The sequence below is a fragment of the Trichosurus vulpecula genome, chromosome 3 (assembly GCF_011100635.1).
Source record: "Trichosurus vulpecula isolate mTriVul1 chromosome 3, mTriVul1.pri, whole genome shotgun sequence".
Classification (NCBI taxonomy): domain Eukaryota; kingdom Metazoa; phylum Chordata; class Mammalia; order Diprotodontia; family Phalangeridae; genus Trichosurus; species Trichosurus vulpecula.
The window spans coordinates 126,352,110-126,373,041 of NC_050575.1; the positions used below are offsets into that span (position 1 = coordinate 126,352,110).

The window sequence follows — 20,932 nt, forward strand, 5'->3', positions numbered from 1 at the left end:
ACTATCTGTGCCTCTGTTGAAGTCAGTCATAAAAACTGTGGAACAGAACTTCACCAAGAAAATATCCCTCAACTTGGTAAGTCCCTCCAAGTTAAAATCAATCTTTTAATGGTTTTCTTTGGAGTCTGATTATTCGAATAATTTTGAATGTTCCTACTATACAGCCCAGATCTCTTTATATTATCCACAAAGATATTGTGAGAAGCATTGTCAAATGTTTAGCCAAAATTCAAATATCCCAAATCTAATGAATATAAGCATACTAGAGGCTACCAGGATGTGTAGTGAATAAAATGCTAGACTTGGAGTTAGGAAGACCCTTACTTGAAATCTTCCCTCAGACACTTCCTAGCTGTGGAACCTTGAGCAAGACACTCAACCCTTTAGTCTTAGTCTTTGAGGAGAATTAATAGCACCTGCCTCACAGGGCTGTTGTAAAGATCAAATGAGATAACATGTGCAAATACTTTGCATTATAAAAAGTTTAGCTGTTATTATTATTGCTGACAGAATTCTCCTTATCTGTCACTTTAGTGACTGTCAAGAGAGGAGAATTAATCTAACCTACCTACTCTTAAGGAAACCCACTGTGGTTCTTTTGAGTGATCAGTTCTTCCCTAACTGCTTACAAACCAATTCTTTAATAAGACATTTCAAGATCTTTACCAACAATGAAAGTCAAGAGTGTTCTAACACCCTATGTTACAAATAAGTTCTGATGTTCATCAAGCTCTTACATTCTCTCTTCTAACACTCTTATGTTCTGAGTTCCCTTCCAACTTTAACATTCTATTTTATAATATCTCTTCCAGCTCTAACCTTCTTTGTTCTAAGGTATCTTCCCTCTCTAACTTTCTGTGTTTTAAAATTGTTTCAGGGCTAACATTCTGTGAATCTTCTATTTCTCTCCTCCTCAGGATTCAATGTTCCAGGAGCTGGACTGTAACACTAATGAATTTCATTTGTCATTGGTTTATCAGGTTTCTATGTCACAGTATAGCTTGGTTCAGCAGACCCGAGGTAACCAACTGCTTTTCAGATTTTTCAGAGATGGGTGCAATTTCATAGGATCCAGAGTCCTGTATCTGCTGTCAATTGCTTGAAATTTCCCCAGTATGAATGCATTCTGTTGGACTTTAAGACCTTGGCATTATGCATGTTATCTTTAACACTGGCTTTATTAGCCACTAAGTAGCTGTGTAACATTGGGGAAGTCACCTGAGCCTCTCAGAGCCAAAGTTTCTTCATCTGTAAAATGAGTTCTAATGTGCCTTCCAGCTCTAACAAAGTCTCAATGTTTAAAAGACTTTGCCTACTTTGTGTCATGTGATGGTCAAAACAACACTCTGAAATAGGCAGAACTGTTATTTTATAGACAGAACCTGGGCTCAGAGATATCAAGTGACTTTCCCAATATTACACAGCTAATACATTAGCAAGCAACTCAATCTAGTGCTTTCTCCATTCTACCAACTGACCTGTCAAAATGCAAAGATGTCTCTTGTCATTGCCTCTGTTTATAAGGAAGGGAATGAATTGCTTATTGAAAAAGAACATGTCTTAGAGTCAGAAGACCTGAGTTTGAGTTTTGATACCTGCCTTTACTAGGTGTATGACCTTAAACAAATCACTGTATCTATCTGATTCTCGATTTTCTAATCCGTAAAGGGGGAAGAATTTGATTTGTGTTACCTGACTCAGAGCTATTTTGAGAAAAGTGCTATGTAAACCTTCAAATATAGGGTGTCCCAAGAGTCTTAGTGCAGTTTAAGTTCCAATAAGCTTTTATTAAGTTTCATCCATTTAAATAAGTTTGAACTTATCAAAACTTAATCTGCACTAAAACTTTTGAGACAGCTTGTACTATAGTAATGAGACCTACCCTGAGGACATTCTTCTTATTTTTGAAATACTTATTTTATTATTATGTTATTATTATAATTAATATATTAAACCTTCTGTGAAAATTCCAGATACCTTAGAGGAAAAGAATGATAATAGCAGCTGGGGCAGTGGTAGCACCTCTGGATTTATCCTCTTGGGACTGTCCTCAAACCCTCAGTTACAGAAGCCACTCTTCACCATATTCCTCAGCATGTACATAGTCACCCTCCTTGGGAATTTGCTAATCATTCTAGCCATCCGCTCAGACTCAAGGCTTCATACCCCAATGTATTTCTTCCTAAGCATCTTGTCTTTCACTGATATCTGCTTCACCTCTGACATTGTTCCCAAGATGCTGGTGAATTTTCTGTCAGAGACAAAGGCCATCTCCTACATAGGCTGTCTAGTGCAGATGTACTTCTTCATGGCCTTTGCAAACACAGATAGCTATCTTCTAGCATCCATGGCTATTGACCGCTTGGTAGCCATCTGTAATCCCTTACACTATGCCATGGTCATGAGTCACAGGCTTTGTGTCATTTTGGCAGTGGCTTCCTGTGTGATCTCACATCTCCACGCTCTCCTACGTGTGCTTCTCATGTCCCGTCTGTCTTTCTGCGCCTCCCACGTCATCAAACACTTCTTCTGTGACACCCAGCCAGTGCTGAAGCTTTCTTGTTCTGACACCTCTTCTAGTCAGGTTGTGGTCATGACAGAGACATTGGCTGTTATTGTGACCCCCTTCTTATGCATAATCTTCTCCTATCTTCGGATCATTATTGCCATCCTCAAAGTCCCCTCGGCATCAGGAAAATGGAAGACCTTCTCCACTTGTGGCTCCCACCTCACCATTGTGGTTCTCTTTTATGGAAGTACTATCTATGTCTATTTCCGTCCCCTGTCCAGCTACTCTGTGGTCAAAGATCGAGTGGCCACAGTCATGTACACAGTGGTCACCCCTATGTTGAATCCCTTTATCTATAGCCTTAGGAACAAGGACATGAAACAGGGCCTGGGAAAGTTGAGGGATAGAATCAAGTTTTAGAAATCATAGACTCATGGCAGCAGAGACTCCCAGAATGCTAGAAAGAGAGGGACATTTGGAACATAAGAATGTTAGAATGAGAAGGGAACTTGGAATGTAAAATATTATAACATGGAACACAGAGTGTGACAACTGAAAGAGATCTTAGAGATCATCTAAGTCCAATTGTCTCATTTTACAGATGAGGGAGTTGAAGCCTAGAGGGAGAAGGTGACTTTTGATCATCATAGAACTAGTTATTGTTTTATGGTGGAAAAAGCAGAAGTACACCAAGGAGGGTTAAGACTAAGAAAGAGTTCCATGAATTTGAGGAAAGTGTGCATGATGGGTAAATACCAAAGACAAACTGCCAAATTCACAAATGTGCCAAAGGTCAGCTCTAATTTCATCAATTCATTTACTTCACATACATTAGTCAGCACTTGATTCTTGCAAGGCACTCAGCTAAGAAAAACTATAACCAAGCATAGGGCAACTGGGGCTTTGTCCCATGGCACTAAAATTTAAGTAGTTTTGATAGCATTTATCCTCCATCACCTAGTTAGCAAGAATAATTAGTTAAAATAGGAAGCTACAAAATGACACTTTTCTTCCCCAGCCCTTGTGACCTCTGGCCTGGTCCCACCCTGATCCCTTCATTAAGCCCCATGGGCCCATGCTGGAGGCAGCACGACATACTGAGTAGAGAGCTGTCCTTTAAGATAGGAAAACCTTATTAAAGGCTGTCCTCTGACACATACTGGCTGTGTGACCTCTGGGCAGCTCACTTAATTCCTCAGTGCACTAAGCAATCCTTTAAGACTATAAATTGCAGAGAAAGAGCAGACCCACATTGATAGAGGGAGTATCCTCACCTGGGAGTTCCCTATACAAATGAAATCATAGGTCTAGTTCCTACACCTTTCCCATTATGCAACTTTCTTTGGCTGTATCTTGTAGGGCTCAGTAGGCTTCAGAATTATCCATTTCAGCTCTAGAGCTCAGCATTCCCTGTCAGGACCATGATCCTCTCTTCCCCTTAAGCTACTCTATGAGGAGAGGGTATCTAGACCATATAAGGTGTATATGGTAATCTAGGGAAAATCCTCCATCTGCTATGAAAATGATTATCTGACTCAAGGAAATCAAAGCTGTCACCTTGGCAGTTCTCCAAACCTCTCAAGAGAAAAAGTCCCTTTTAGGATGAGGCAAACTACCCATAACAGGTAGAAGAGAAGACTTTACAAAAGATGAGAGCTTTCCCATTAAATAGTTACTCTCCTTCAGGAAATTCTGTTAGCACAACTTGCCCCCCTCAAAGAGCTTTTTGTGTCTTTTTGTAGAGGGCCAGCTCTGAGGAAGTCCATTCTGGGATAAGATACAGGCCAGAGGCCTGTTCCTGTGCTTGGTCTGATGATTCGGCATGTGGGCTCTCCATCCCCACCCCACCCCCACCCTTGGCATGCATGTGCTGCTCAGGATAAAGGCTCTTCAAGCCTCCTTGGTACACACATGCTCTCTCCAAAACCCCATGGCACACACGTGCTAAATACCACCCGTGGGCTATTAATACAATATTATTTACAGCAAAAGAGGAACAAAAGCACAAGGAAGTCATGTATTATGCAACGCCTCACACCTGGATTTATTGATTCTGCTTGCCTGAAAGGGTATATAAGCCCTGTCCCTCAGTTTAATAAACAGAGATGATCTTTACTCCTCCGCCTGGCCCATGTTTTCTTTTTACTCTCCGCGGCATTCGGCCATCTCTGGCCATTTTGGCACCACAGCTGCTGGCAGCAGCTTTTGATGCCATTTGTATTGCCATTCATATTGCCATTCTGTTTATTTGAACATTCCCCAGATGATCAGACTTGTTATTTGCTCACTTATATACCAAGGAGGTCCACCTGTGGGAAATGTACTGTTTGTTTGGTAGCTCTCAAAGTAAGCTACCATTAAGTAAACACAATGACCAACCAAGATTCCAGAAGACTGGTGACAAAGCATTCTCTTAAGAAAGAAAAAATGGATGGAGTACAGAATAAGACATGTTTATTTTTGGACTGGCTAATTTAGGAATTTGTTTTGCTTGATTATGCATACATATCTGTTACAAGGATTTTTTTGTTTGTTTTTTTAATTAATTGGAGCATGGGCGGGAAATAAATCCTTGCTACCTGAAGAAAAAATTTAACTTCATCATTTTGGGGAGTCTAAACTAAAGAATTTTGTTACCAGTTTATGGGTTTGTCTATTTTTAAGCTGTTATTTTCTTCATTATTTTTTTGGATCTCCTTTAGCAAGTAGTTGACTTGTTTTCATGATTTTCTTGCATCATTCTCATTTCTCTTCCCAATTTTTCCCCCACTTCTCTTACTTGATTTTCCAAATCCTTTTTGAGCTCTTCCATGGCCTGAGACCAATTCATATTTCCTTGGAAGCTTTTGATGTAGGCTCTTTAACTTTGTTGACTTCTTCTAGCTGTATGTTTTGATCTTCTTTGTCACCAAAAAAAGAATCTATAGTCTGAGTCTGAGTCCTTTTTTGCTGCCTGCGGCTCATGTTCCCAGCCAAATACTTCACCCTTGAGCTTTTGGTCAGGTTATGACTACCTTGAAAGTGGAGAGTGCTTTGTCCCAAGCTTCAGGGGCCTTACACCGCTGTTTTCAGAGCTACTTCTAAGCCACCAGAAGCTCTGCCAAAACAGTGCTCCTCCCCCCCCCCCAAGAACCACCAATGAAGACCACAACCCAGATCCAATCAGGAAAACGCAAGAGAACCCTGCCTCTGCACCAGCAAAGTGCTCCCTGTACTCCTGCTCTGATCCACCACTGGATTCCTCCAACCTGGTGGGCCAGGGATTCTGGAAGCACCTGCAGCTAGAACTCTGGAATTTTAAGAGAAATCAAGAAATTATAAAACAGAACCAAAAATGAAAAAATGGAAGACATGTGAAATATCTCATTGGAAAAACCACTGACCTGGAGAATAGATCCAGGAGAGATAATTTTAAAATTATTGGACTACCTGAAAGCCATGATCAAAAAAAGAGCCTAGACATCATCATTCAAGAAATTATAAAGGAAAACTGCCCTGATATTCTAGAACCAGAGGATAAAATAGAAATTGAAAGAATTCACCAATCACCTGTTCAAAAAGATTCCAAAAAGAAAACTCCAAGGAATATTGTATTCCAGAGTTTTCAGGTCAAGGAGAAAATATTGCAAGCAGCCAGAAAGAAACAATTTGAATATTGTGGAAACACAATCAGGATAACACAACATCTAGCAGCTACTACATTAAGCAATTGAAAGGCTTGGAATATGATATTCCACAGGTCAAAGGAGCTAGGATTAAAACCAAGAATCACCTACCCAGCAAAACTGAGTATAATACTCAAGGGCAAAATATGGGCTTTCAATAAAACAGAATACTTTCTGGCTTTCTCCGGGAAAAGACCAGAGCTGAATAGAAAATTCGATTTTCAAATATAAGAATCAAGAGAAGCATGAAAAGGTAAACAGGAAAAAGAAATCATAAGGGAATTACTAAAGTTGAATTGTTTTGTTTACATTCCTACATGGAAAGATGATATTCGTAACTCATGAAACCTTTCTTGGTATTAGGGTAGTTGAAGGCAATATACATATATATAGACAGAGGGTACAGGGTGAGTCGAATATGAAGGGATGATATTTTCAAAAAAATTAAATAAAGGGATGAGAGAAGAATATATTGGGAGAAGGAAAAAGGGAGAGATAGAATGGGGCAAATCATCTCATATAAAATTGGCAAAAAAGCAGTTCTATTGGAAGGGAAGAGGGGGCACATGAAAAGGAATGAGTGAATCTTGCTCTCATTGATTTTGACTTAAGGAGGGAATAACATACACACTCAACTGGGCATCTTACCCTACAGGAAAGCAGGAGGAAAGAGGATAAGTGAGGGGGGATGATAGAAGGGAGGGCAGATAGGAGGAGGAGGCAATCAAAGGCAAACACTTTTGAAAAGGGACAGGGTCAAGGGAGAAAATTGAATAAAGGGGGACAGGAATAGGGTGGAGGGAAATACAGTCTTTTACAACATGACTGTCATAGAAGTGTCTTGCATAAGGATACATGTGTGGCTTATGTTGAATTGCTTACATTCTCAAGTAGGGTGTGTGGGGAGGGAAGAAGGGAGAGAATTTGGAACTCAAAGTTCAAAAAACAAATGCTCAAAAAAAAAGAGTTGTTTTTACATGCAACTGGGAAATAACATATACAAGCAATAGGGTATAGAAATCTGTCTTGCCCTACAAGAAAGTAAGGGGAAAAGGAATGGGGTCGGGGGTGGGGTGACAGAAGAGAGGGCAGACTGAGGAAAGGGGCAATCAGAATATATGCTATCTTGGGGTGGGGGAGGGTAGAAATGGGGAGAAAATTTGTAACTCAAAATCTCACGGAAATCAATGTTGAAAACTAAAAATATTAAATAATAAAAGAAAAATTTTTAAAAAAGAATAGTGTCAGAAGAGCTAATGTTATTGTCAAGTAAAGTGAAAGACAACAAAAAAGGAGTTTTGACCAATATTGGAGGGAAAGAGACCAATTAAAGAATTGATGGACAGCTGCCTGAGGTGAATGCAACAATTATAATTATTTACAGAGAGAAGGCAGAACTGGTGAATTTTTATTAGACTTCTGTCTTCTCTTTGACAGAAAATTATCTTTAGACTAGAAACAAAAATGACTAAGAGGAAGTTGGCATCCAAAAAAATTAAGTAGAAAAGTACTAGGAGAATGACCTTGATGAGTTCATTTCATCAGAACCAAAGAAATTACATTCCAAGTTACTGAAAAAAATGAAAGGTTTGGTTACTGAGTAATAGCCAATGAGCTTTACAAAATTATGAAGACTGGAAGGGAGCAACACAGAAAAGAAGAAGGGTAAATTCTGAATTTTCAATAAAGAGAAGGAAAGAGAGTCTACAAATTATAAGTCATTGAAACTGACTTCATTTTCTGGCAAAATTCAAGAACACATCATGAAAAGAATCATTAGTAGACAGACATCAATCAAAGGAAGCAGTGATGACAAAGTGTATTCATGAGTTACATTGAAAAATCCCCCAGTTAAGTCAATCCCATTTCTGCTACTTGCTACCTTTGTAACCCAGGGCCAGTCACTTAATATCCCTTCCTCACCTACCTCATCTATAAAATGATTAGACTAGGTCAGATAGCGTTAGACTAGATGACATCCAAGGTCCCTTACAGCTCAACATCTATGATCCTTTGAGCAAGACAGACTAATCTCATTTCCTTTCTTGACAGGGTTATTTATATCAGAGGAATATTTTAGATAAAGTTTACCTGAATTTCAGCAAAACATTTGGTAAAGTCTCTTGTGCTAATCTTGTAGAAAAGATGGAAAGACGTGGGCTGTACATTACAAGGGTTAGGAGAATTCAAGGTAGCTGAGTTGTCAGGCACAAACAGTAGTCATTAATATTTTTATGTCAATTTGGAAAGAGGTATGTGCCTCACAGATCTGCACTTGACCCTCTTCTATTTAACATTTTCGTCAAAGACATAGATAACAGATTAATTTCATCTTAGGCTGCACAAAGAGAGGGATATGTCCAAGAAAAAGGACATAGTACTTCTGCACCCTCTCAATGTCAGACTACATCAGACAAATTCTGTTCAGTCCTTGATGCCATATCTTAGCAATGATATTGATCAACTGAAGATCATCCAACAAAGGGTCAACCTGAGTAATGAGGGGCCTGAAGATCATATCATATAAGAAACAGTTGAAAGAACTGATGAAAGAAGACAGATGAAAGGCATCATAGTTGTTGTCAAATATCTAATGAGCTGTCATGTGGAAAAGAGATTAGACTTGCTTTGCTTATCCCCAGTAGACAGCACTAGGAATAATCAGTAGAAGTTTGAAAGAATATTTAAGTTTGATATAAGGAAAAATTTCCTGACAATTATTCCTAATAATCAAAAAAGTAGAATGGACTGCCTCTAGATGCAGTAGGTCCCCCTTTTTACATAGGTTTTCAAGTAAAGTTTGAATGACCACTTGTTGAGGATATTGAAATAATAATAATAGCCAACATTTAGTAAGTGCTTTTAAGATTTACAAGACGCTTTACAAATGTTATCTCATTTGACCCTCATAGCAGCCCTGTAAAGTAGGTGCTGTTATTACCCCACATTTTACATATGGAGAAACTGAGCATTGAAGGGTAAATGGTTTGCCTAGGGTAACAGTAAACATCAGAGGCATAATTTGAACTCAGGTCTTCCTGACTCTAGGCCTAGCACTCTACACTATCTGTTCAGCTGTTGAACTTTAAGATACCTGCCTCTCTAGAACAAGTCAACCCATCCTATGCACCATCACTGTAACCACAGCTAATGATTAGCCATCACTCCCATCCAGGAGAATGCATTAGATTTTGTTAGGGGAAGGGGTTGATGGGGGGCCTTCTATATTGCATTACTGATTCATGTTGAGCTTGCTGTTAATTAACACACACCTTCTTTCAGATGAATTGTGTTGCCACACTTACCCTTCAACTGTGTACTTATACACAGTATAACATATCACATCACATTCTGTGCAAGTGATTCTGGTTGTCCCTTCATTAACTTTTACCAGAGAGTTGTCATAGAGTTGGCAAACTGAAGGATTTACAAAGACTTGGTAGACCAAGGAACTTCATCCAAAGTGTGTCGAGAACAGCTCAATTCTGCCCATGTGTTTGTGCTGGTCCAGGGAAAATATGTCACTTCTGTGTCCTTGGGAGAGCATGGATCCTTGATGGGACTATGAAATTCTGGGGGCAATAAGGGAGAGGACGGAGAGGGGCAAAAAAGGAAGTAAGTGATTGGTTCAAACTGATGTTCCTAAGGTCAATGAGCAATGATAAAAATTAGTCTTGGACTAATCTCACTGGAATTATTTCTCAGAATGTGGCTCAGACCATAACTATGACATTAAACTGCCACAGAAGGTGCATTGGCCTCACACATAGCAAACCTCCTAGGCATCCACTCAAGCAGCCAACCACCTGGGACCACATCCCTGGGCTTCGCTACTCAAGTGAAATTTCCCACATCTGCCAGCTGACCCCAGCTGATGAAGATCAGTAGGCACTTAATGGAGCCCTGATTAGAAGAGAAGCAGGAAGCTAGGAAAAAAATTTTACAGGAAGTCTCTCTGACAAAGGCCTCATTTCTCAAATATATAGAGAACTGAGTCAAATTTAAAAGAAGTTATTATTTCCCAAATGATAAATGCTCAAAGGTTATGAACAGGCAGTTTTGAGAAGAAGAATATTAAAAAAATACTCTAAATCACAATTGATTAGAGAAATGCAAATTAAAACAACTCTGAGGTACCACCTCACACCTATAGTGTTGGCTAATATGACAGAAAAGAAAAATAACAAATGTTGGAGGGGATATGGAAAAATTGGGACACCAATGCACGGTTGGTAGAGTTTGAACTGATCTAACCATTCTGGAGAACAATTTGAAACTATGCCCATAGGTCTATAAAACTGTGCATACCCTTTGACCCAGCAGTACCACTACTAGGTGTGTATCCCAAAGAGATTTTTTTAAAGGAAAATGACTTATATGTAGAAAAATATTTATAGCAGCTCTTTTGTAGTGACAAAGAATTGGAAATTGAGAGGATGCCTGTCATTTGGAGAACAGTATGGAATGTGATGGAATTGTGATGATTGTAATGGAATACTATTGTGCTATAAAAAATTGATAAAAACTTTTTTTAAATCTGAAAAAAATTGATGAGCAAGATGATTTCAGAAAAACCTGGAAAGGCTTACATGAACTGATGCAAAGTGAAATTGTTGCAATATTGTGCAATCATCAGTTGTTAATGACTTAGCTCTTCTCAGCAATATAATATCCCAAGATAACTTTGAAGGATTTATCACGAAAAATGTGATCCATCTGCAGAGAAAGAGCTAATGGAGTCTAAATGTAGATTGAGGCATACTTTTTTACTTTCAATATTTATTATTTTGGGGGTCTTGTCTACATTTTCTTTCGCAACATGGTTAACATGGAAATACTCTGCATGACTGCACATACATAATGCACATCAAATTGCTTGCTTTCTCAATGAGGTGAGAGGAGGAAAAGGGAGATAATTTGGAACTCAAAATTTTAAAAAACAAATGTTAACTTTTTTTACATGTAATTGAAAAAAAATAAAAATTAAATGTAAAAGAAAGTTCAGTAGGTCAACTAAGCACTGAAGGGGTCACTGAATGGAAAAATAATGTAAGAAGCCCTGAACTAAGGGAATACATCCAACCAAGCTTGATCAACTCCGATTATTCCAGGCACTATCAATGCCAAATCATAAACCAATTTACCATTCTATGTGTTTGAAGTAAACGCTTCAAAGTCCTCCTTTCACATATATTCCTGCAAGAGCAGGCAGGATGTACAGAAAAGTTTTTCATAAGGAAAAAAAGCAGTTTAAAGTGAAGGTCATGGGGTAGCAGAACACTCTTACCTACTCATAATCTATTGATCAAATTAACACTTTCCTGAGGATTTTCCCTTTTCTTATCTCATGTGATCCCACCCAACAATGCTGAAGGTAGTCAAGAAAAGTTTTATGCTCACTTGACATATAAACATAGAGAACAGAGAGGGAAAGTGACTTGCATGAAGTTATACAGCCACTTACTGCCAGAGCTAGGATACAGCCTAGATCTCCCAATTTCCTACCAACCTTACCCCTCTTTTCCTTTCTCCTCTCTGAGTCTCTTCCATTTACTCTGTACATATGCTGTATGCAAATAGTTGTTTACGTGCTGTCTCCCCCATTAGAAAACAAACTCCTTGAGGACAGAAACCTGGTTTTTTGTCTCTACATCCCCAGTGCCTCGCACAGATCTGAGCACATAGTAAGTACTTTTGATAAATGCTTGTTGACTTGACAACTTGTTTGTACTTCCCTATGTACCTAAGGAAAAGGCCCAGGTCCCAGCATCCTTCCTTATCGCAGAACAAGTAAAAATGAAAATAGAATAACAAGAGAATGATTACGAGGCCCCAAGGGGTACTTTCATTTTAGGTTCCCAAACACAGATTTCATGGGGTTCGTTGGGGGACACTTGTGCTTTTCTTCCAAGCTAGACCATTTAATGAGGCTCCAGGGAAAGGAGACATGGGTGTGAGAGATGGGACTTCTCTCCAGGCAAGGTCATAGATAGCATGATGTTTCACCCACTCCCTATACCACTTCCCCTCTAGTATTATATGATCCTTCGGGGTCTTGACTCTATTGGAAGAACTAAGGGCTTATCTCCCTGAGAACCAGATATAATCTTCCCTCTAACCTGACTAGGGATTTTCTGAGATTACCTCCTTTGAAAGGGAAGAAATCATTAGCTCTTCTCACTGGGTTAGCCTAACAATCTATCTCAGGTCAATCCTGAGGGAACATTACTTACCCAACTACCCTCCCCCCACTTGGGGTTTCTTATCATCCTAAGAGAATGGGACTAAAAAAGCCAAGAGAAGAAATAATGTAGTATAATGGGAAGGGTAATTCATTGGGAGTAAAAAGACTTGTTCGCTAGTCTGGCTTTGCCAATGAACTTGCTTTGTGACCTTAGGCTAGCCACTTCTTCTGAGTTCTTGATCCCTATAGAAAAAGAGATAGGTGGCACAGTGGATAAAGTGCTGGGCTTGGAGTCAAGAAGATCTCATTTCAAATCCTGCCTCAGGCACTTCTGAGATGGGTGTCCCTGGGTAAGTTCTCTATCTTCTTGCAGCATCCATTAGCCCATCTATAGAAAGGAGTTGGACTTGATCAGATATCTCTAAGGCACCTTCAAGCTTTAATTATAAGCTTCTGTGATCTCTCTGCTCAGTTTTCTCATCTGTAAAATGGCAAAAAGATCACACTAGATGATTTTTAAAGTCATTTAAGCTTTAAAATTCTATTTTCTGTATGCTAACATTCTATGTTCTATGGTCCCTTCCAGCTCTAAAATTCTGTGTTCTCAGAGCCTTCCAGCTTTTACAGTCTATATTTCCCAGTTTCCTTATACATGACACTCCAGCTCCTGACTCTAGGCATTTTCACTGAATGTCTTCCATATCTGGTACTCTGCCTCCTGGCTTCTTCTAAATCTTGGTTAAAGTCTCACCTTCATAAGAAGCTTTTCCTGGTTTCCCTTAATTGCTAGTGTCTTCTCTCTGTTATTATCTCCAGTTTAACCCATCTATAGCTTGTATGCATATAGTTGTTTGCAATTGTCTCTTCTGTTGGAATGTGAATTCCTTGACAGCAAAGATTGGTTTTTTCCCTTTCTTTGTATCCCCAGTACTTAGCATAGTGCCTGGCACTTCACAGGTATTTAATAAATGCTTACTGACTCCTGGAAAAGACTGTATGTCACTAATCAGTAGCCCAGTAAGTAAGAGTATGATTCCAGCCTTTGTCTTCTTCTACCCCTCACTCACCTCCTCACCCTTTCTAAATACTTCACTATAGCCTGTTCCCTTTTCCCTCCTTCCTTCCTCAATCTCTGAACATAGGATTGGTGGTCAGGAGACCACTGAAGATTGAGAATTCCATCCCAGCATGTAGAGAAGCTAGCTGTTTAGAGTTTAATGCTTTTTTGGCAATGACCCTACCCCTGGACATTTCCTCTTTACCACAAAATTAGGGGAAAGATGGTATAATGAAAAGAATCCAGAGCCCTGAGCTAGGAATCATGAGACCCATATTTTTTGCCAGCTCTGCTGCTAAACCCACTTGGTGACCATGAGCAAGTAGATCCCCCTTTCTGGGCCTCAATTTTTTTCTCTACAAAACAGAGGAGTAGATTAGATCATCTTAAAAGTCCTTCCCAAATCTGTAATTCTAGGATTCCATTGTTCTGGGTCTCCTAACAACAACTGCCATTCCTGGTCAGCTTTAATCCCTGACCCTGGGGACCTCCCTAATGAAGACCTGTAATAACAACAGGGAGAGATGAGATGAGAAGGTCCTTTCTTTGTCCTGGTTGCTGAGAAGACCTGGTTCAATCCCTTCCCACTTGTAAGTTGATGTTCTTCTGCTTTTCACATTCTAAAACTTCCCAGGATGCTTTCCCCAAAACAGAGGCAGCTAGGTGACACAGTGGATAGAGTGCTAGGCCTACAGTCAGGAAGAACTGAGTTCAAATCCAGCCTCAGACTCTTACAGACTGTGTGACCTTGGACAAATCACTTAACCTCTATTTGTCTCGATTTCCCCAACTGTAAGTGGAAGAATGATTGCACCCGTGGTTTTTGTGATGATCAAGTGGGAGAATATTTGTAAACTGCTTAACACAGTGCTGACACATAGTAGGTGATATATAAGTACTAGCTATTATTAGGGAACTATAATGTCTCACTGTCTGTCTCATTCCCAAATGCTATATAAAGGATTTATTTCTTCCTATTAAACTGTGACTTCAGGGGGGGAAGCCCTTTTATTGTACCCCGTCTTTACTCTGAGTTGAATTGTCCAATGATACCTTCAGCTCACCATTCCTCAGCAAAAATCCATCTTACTGCAGTGGAAACAACCAACTTACAGTTGGAAAGGATCTCAAAATTCAAGTATTTCAACCCATACATAAAACAAGAATCCATTCTACAAGTAGTCACCCAGCCTCTTGTTGGGAACCGTAAGTGATGGAGAACTTGTTACTTTCCAAGGTAGCCCATTCCACTTTCGGACAGTTGTAATTGTCTTTTTTCGTTACATCAAGCCAAAATCTGTTTTGCAACTTCTATCTGTTGCTTCTAATTCTTCCTTTGGGGCACAAAGCAGAACCAGTCTAACCTTCCCTTTCATATGACAGCCTTTCAAACACTTAAGCGCCTTTCTTCTGTCCTCCCTGTCTTCTCTTCTACAGACTGAACATTTTCCAGTACCTTCAACAAATCCTCATATGGCATAAACCTCAAGGCCTTTCACCATCCAGGCTGCCCTCCTCTATACACTCCCCTGTGTATCAATATCCTTCCTAAAATACAATGCTCCACACTGAACACAATATACCAGAGAAGAATACAGTAGGACTATCATTGCCCTAGTCCTAGACAATATGCCCCTGAATACACCTCAACAAAGATTAGCTTTTGGGGCAGCTAGGTGGCACAGTGAATAGAGCGCCAGCCCTGGAGTCGGGAAGACCTGCATTCAAATCCAGCCTCAGACACTTGACACTTACTAGCTGTGTGACCTTGGGCAAGTCACTTAACACCAATTGCCTTGCCTTCCCCCCTCCAAAAAAAAGATTAACTTTCTCAACTACATTCTGGAGTTAAGTTGAACTTAATGATAATAATAGCTAATATTATGTGATGTTTACTTATGTGTCAGGCACATCATAATACAATTATTATCTCATGTGAGTATCACAACAATGCTGGGAGGCAAGTACTATTATTATCCCCATTTTGCAGATGAGAAAACTGAGGCAAAAGGCGGTTAAGAGACTTGCCCAAAGTCACACAGCTAGTATCTAACTAACTGAACTCAAGTCTTCTTGACTCCAGAGCTCTATGCACTTCATGACCTAGCGCCTCCTTTCTAGCTATACCTCTCCCATATTATATTTGTGTAAGTTATTTCTGAACCCTCGCTATGATTTTTATATTTGTCTCCATTAATTTCCTGTTCTTAGATTCAACCTAAATTTCTAAACAAAGAGCTTTTTGTCCCATGACTCCACTACCCAGGGTATTAAATATCCCTCCCAGCATTGTGGCATCTACACATTTAACAAGCGTGTCATCTATACCTTCATCCAAGTCACTGGTAAAAGTACTAAATAGCACAGGGTTGAGTGCTGACCCCTGAGGCGCTTCACTGGAGACCTTCTTAGCTGGCATTGAAGTTTTAATGAAAACTCTGGGTCTGGCTATTCAACTAGCTCTGAATCCATATAATTGTATTGCTGTCTAGGTCATATCTCACTATCCAGGTAAAATATATCCCCTGATATTACCAGTTTGGTAACTCTACTAAAAAACATTTTCTCACAATAATCCTGCAACATACCTAGTGCAGTGTTTTTGCTGCCATTCTACAAATAAGGGAACAAAGGAGCAGAAAAGCTAAATGATTTTCCCAGAGCAATATAGGTAATAAATGTCAAGCAGTGGCACACAAATCCAGGTGTTCAGACTCTAAGACCAGTGCTCTTACCATCACACTCCTGGATGCCTCAGCAAAAGAAACTGGGTGATTACTCCCTTAAGGGGATGCCTGTATTGTGTGACTGGTTGGACTAGAACACCAAATGTCATAGACTCAAAAAACCTAGAGCTATGAAGGGCATCGGAGGTCATCTATAACAGGCCCTTAAGGCATCTGAAGCTCAGAGAGATTAAATGATTTGCCCAAGCACACACAGACCACCAATAATGAAATTGGGATTGCAGCTCAGGTCCTCTGACTCCAAATTCAGCCTTCTCATCTAGCCTAAACCTGAAATTCTCTGACTCTGACATATACCCCATAGCAATTGTGCTTAATTTAGTGAGTTGTTATGTAGAAGAAGGTTTAGGTTTATTGGCCTTGGCCCCAGAGGGAAAAAAATAAGACCAGTTGGGTAGAGACAGAATTTTATCTCATAATGAGGAACAATTATATCTATTCATTAATAGAAGGGGCTGCTTTAGAAGGTGCTGTATTCCTCAACACTGTAAATCTTCAAGCAGAGACTAGATTACCACTTATTAGGTGTATTTTAGGGGCAATTCCTGTTTTAGTAGAGGCTTAGCAAGATTACCTTTTTGGTTCCTTGAATGCATATTCTATATTCTGGGGTCTTTTCCAGCTCTGTTAACATTCTATTATTCTATGAAATTTTGGAAGAAGGACCCTTCCTCTGCCTGGTGGGACACCAGATGAGACCTCATGCTTATGCCATACGAGCTTGCTAAAAAGAGGCCAGGCCCATTCTCAAAAAATTTTAGCCCGTGGAGTTGTAGTCAGGGGCTCAGGTCCCTGCAAATCCTAACCCTCTACAACTTCCCCTTAGTTTCTTTCCCATCTTCTCTAGTATAACTTCTTCCCCCCAGTGATATATTCTCTTCTCCCTGTTTTCTTCTTTGATTTCAGCGTATCTCATTTGCAATCATTTAAGTTCCAGGAAGCCAGGGAGTATGACTTAGCTAAATGTATCTCCACAAACAAAGCAAGCACAGCCTTTGGCCAAAGCAATTATAATAGCTGACTTTGCTGTGCTTTATAATTTACAAAGCAATAACATAAGCTACCTTACCTAATCCTCATGACAATCCTGTGAGGCAGCCAGGACAGAAGAAATGAGCAGCTGAGTCTTGCCCCCAGATGATGCAACCAGTAAGATGCATAAAAGGACAAACCCAACCTTGTGACTACAAATCCAGGGTTCTTCCTGCCGTATAAGAGTAGCCCAACAGTAGATGCAAAACATTTGTTGACTTGACTTACCCTTGGATGGATGGATGAGAAACCATTATGAAGCATTTACTATGTGCCAAGCACTACGCTAAGCACTGAATGTACAAAAAGAATATACTTTGTGCCTTCAGGGAGCTTATGTTCACTGAGGGAGCCAATACACAAAAGAGGGAGTGTTGGCTGGGGAGGAGTCCTCTGTTCCAGAAAGTTCCACGGATGATGAGTGGGGGAGCATACGCAAACACAATGACCCACTCCATCCAGAAACAATTGCAGAATTGGGCGAAAGGGTGAATGAAGCATATACATTGGTAAGGCAGTTGGCAAGACAGATGGTTAAAATAGTTGGGAAGTAAAGCATGGTCATTAGAACATTCCTGAAATAGTGGAACAGAAGAGGCAGTCACCAGTCTGGAGAGTGGGTTCCCAAGGCAGACATTTCTCCAGGAGAGCAAGACTTTTGGCAGACGGCAGCAGAATAGGGAAAGAAGTGGAAATTTGAATTGTATTGAATTGAATTTATGGACATTACAAAGAAGCAGACTTTAATATATGCTAAGAAAAAATTCCTAACAATTAGAATTACCCCGAAGTGAAATGGACTGCTTTGAGAGGCAATGGATTTCTCATCAGTGAAAAAAAATCTTTAAGCAGAGTCAAGTAATCATTTTTCAGAGGTCTCATAGAGGGGTTAACATTGGGTGACTCCTGAGTTCCCTTCAAACTGCAATTTCGTAAACCAAATTAAATTGGATTGGATTGAACTGAATCAAAGTAACAGGAACTGTCCCTTAACACAGGAACTGAACTCATTGGTTTTCTAGTCATTCATGTGAAACTCCTGGAATTTGTGTTAAAGTCTTTCGTGGGGAATAATGTGAAAGTCCTGTGTGGACCCAAATGCTCACCATTAGCACCCAAGTGAATCTCTGCCTCCCTCTAATAAGCTTACTACAGGAAAAAAAGATTTAGGTGGAAGATACATAGAATGGTCATTGCCTTAGCAAAGGGAGGCAGAAGCTAGTATAATGGACAAGACACCAGATTTGGAATTAGAAGATCAAGTCCCTTCAGTTCTCTGAGACTCGGTCACCTCATCTACAAAATAAAGGGGTTGAATAGTATGACCTTCAAAGTTCCTTCCAGAGCTAACTCTCAGGGTTCCTATGACCAACCCACTAACAAGAGATCCAGTAATAAACCAAAGAAAAATAAGAAAAACGACATAGCAATGCTTGAAATTCTCTCTTGAAATAAGAATGCAGAAGATATAAGAACACAAGAGTGAATCTCAAAATGTCTTAATGCCTTCTCCAAGCTCAGGGATGCCCAGAAGGGTCCCCAAAGGATTCCAGATTATGAGAAGTCACAGAATCCAACTGAGCTAATGGTCCCCAATTTTGCTTTCCCCACAGGGCTGCAGTGGAGAAGGCAAACCAAACCCATGTGTCTGAATTCTTTCTCCTAGGGCTGACCACTGATCCCCAGCAGCAAGTGTGGCTCACTGTACTGTTCCTGGCCATGTACCTCCTCAATGTGACAGGCAACACAATCATCATTGCAGCTATCTTAGGTGACAGCCGCCTTCACAGCCCTATGTACTTCTTCCTTTCCAACCTGTCCTTGGTTGACATCTGCTTCACCACTGTTATTGTGCCCCAGATGCTGGTGAGCATGCTGATGCAGAACAAGGCCATCCCTTTTGCCCAGTGCATTGCCCAAATGTACTTCTTTGTGGCATTTGGCATCACAGATAGTTTCCTCTTGGCTGTAATGGCTATTGACCGTTACATGGCCATCTGTAACCCATTACACTATACCACAGCCATGAGCCCCAGGCGTTGTATCCTGTTGGTGGCCATGTCATGGGTGGTATCCCACTGTCACTCACTGGTTCACACACTTCTCATGGCCCGCCTGTCCTTCTGTGGGCCTAACACTATACATCATTTCTTCTGTGATGTCCAGCCCCTGCTGACACTCTCCTGCTCTGACACCTCTATCAATGAGGTCTTGGCTTTCACTGAAGGCTCCTTGGTGATCATGAGCCCATTCTTATTCATAGTCATCTCCTATGTCTGGATCACACGTGCTGTGCTGAGGGTTCCCTCAGGGAGAGGAAGGTATAAGGCTTTCTCCACCTGTAGCTCCCACATCACTGTTGTGGTACTGTTCTACGGAACCATCATTTCAGTATACATTCGCCCCTCGTCTACCTACTCAGTCACCAAGGATCGAGTAGTAACAATCATCTACACTGTGGTCACCCCCATGCTGAACCCTTTCATCTATAGCCTCAGGAATAAGGACATGAAGGGAGCCCTAAGGAAAGTGATAGGCAGAGCAGAATAGCCAGCACCATCCTTCTCACCCAACAGAATGACCTCAGAACAAGCTGGGGCAGAGTAGCTGTCATCACTGTAAAACATTCAATGAAGCAGAAAGGAAACTAAATGAGTTTGAAGACTTAGATTCTAGCTCTGGTTCTGCTATTCAGTACCTGGATGACCCTAGAATTAACTTCTCTAGACTTCCATTTCTCACCCTGTAAATTAAGATGGTCAAACTGAATGGTCCCTAAGGATCTTTTTGTGATTCATTGATCATCATCAACATTTGCTGAGTGCATGTATTTAATACTGGGAATAGAAAGGGATATGACATAGACCCTTATCTCAAAGAGTCAGCTAGTCAATAAAGCAAGTATGTAAGTACTTACTACCTGCCAGGCATTCTGCTAATACTGAGAACACAAGTAAGGGCAAAACCAGTCCCTGCTCTTGAGAAGCTTCTAGTCTAATGGGAAGAGACAACATACGAACACATATGTACCAACAAGATAAACTAGAGATAATCAACAAAGGGAGAGCACCAGCACTAAGGGGGACAGGGAAAGGCTTCATGTAGAACTTAAAGGAGCTTAAAGGAATTCAGAGAAGCAAAGAGGTGGAGATGAGGATGGAGAGGATTCCAGGCATGGAGGACAGTCAGTGGAAATGCCCCATCTGGAGATGAGGCATCCTATATAAAGAACATCAAGGAGGCCCATGTCATTAGATCACTTATAGTCTAGTTGGGGAGAGAAAATGTACATATAAAAGATAAGCAATGATACTAGGCAGTTACAACTGTGCCCAGTGAGTCAAACTGCAGGATAAAATGGAAAAATCCCTAGTCCAAAGTCAAAAGACCTAGGTTCAAATCCCAGATCTGCTCCAAAGTCAGAAGACCTGGGTTCAAATCCCAGATCTGTTCCAAAGTCAGAAGACCTAGGTTCAAATCCCAGATCTGCTGCTTACTACCTATGTTATCTCAAGCAAGTCATTTCATCTTTCTGAGTCTCAGTTTCCTCATCTGAAAAAGTGAGGGAGTTAAGTTACATGGCCTCTTAAGCTCTAGAGCCTTCCAGCTTTAAATCCTACAAGTGTTCTGGATAGTGAGGGCTAATGGAAGCCAAAAGAAGGAAAGAAGGGTGGGGCACACAGAGGAGGCTTCAGGGAGGAGGTAAGAGGTGAGTTGGACCTTGATGGATAGTAAGAC

General features: G+C 40.4%; 2 protein-coding genes across 2 annotated transcripts; both read left to right on the plus strand.

Annotated features, from left to right (window-relative positions):
- Positions 1 to 1,999: 1,999 nt before the first annotated feature.
- On the plus strand, positions 2,000 to 2,929 carry LOC118842210 (olfactory receptor 1L4-like). Its single transcript, XM_036749812.1, has one exon. It carries the CDS (start codon positions 2,096 to 2,098, stop codon positions 2,927 to 2,929), a length of 834 nt encoding a protein of 277 aa, XP_036605707.1. The 5' UTR covers positions 2,000 to 2,095.
- Positions 2,930 to 9,900: 6,971 nt separating this feature from the next.
- LOC118842211 (olfactory receptor 1L4-like) lies at positions 9,901 to 19,744 on the plus strand. The gene is made up of 2 exons (XM_036749813.1): positions 9,901 to 10,058; positions 18,808 to 19,744. The coding sequence occupies exons 1-2, from the start codon at positions 9,901 to 9,903 to the stop codon at positions 19,742 to 19,744; spliced, it is 1,095 nt and encodes a 364-aa protein (XP_036605708.1).
- The last annotated feature ends 1,188 nt before the right edge of the window (positions 19,745 to 20,932 follow it).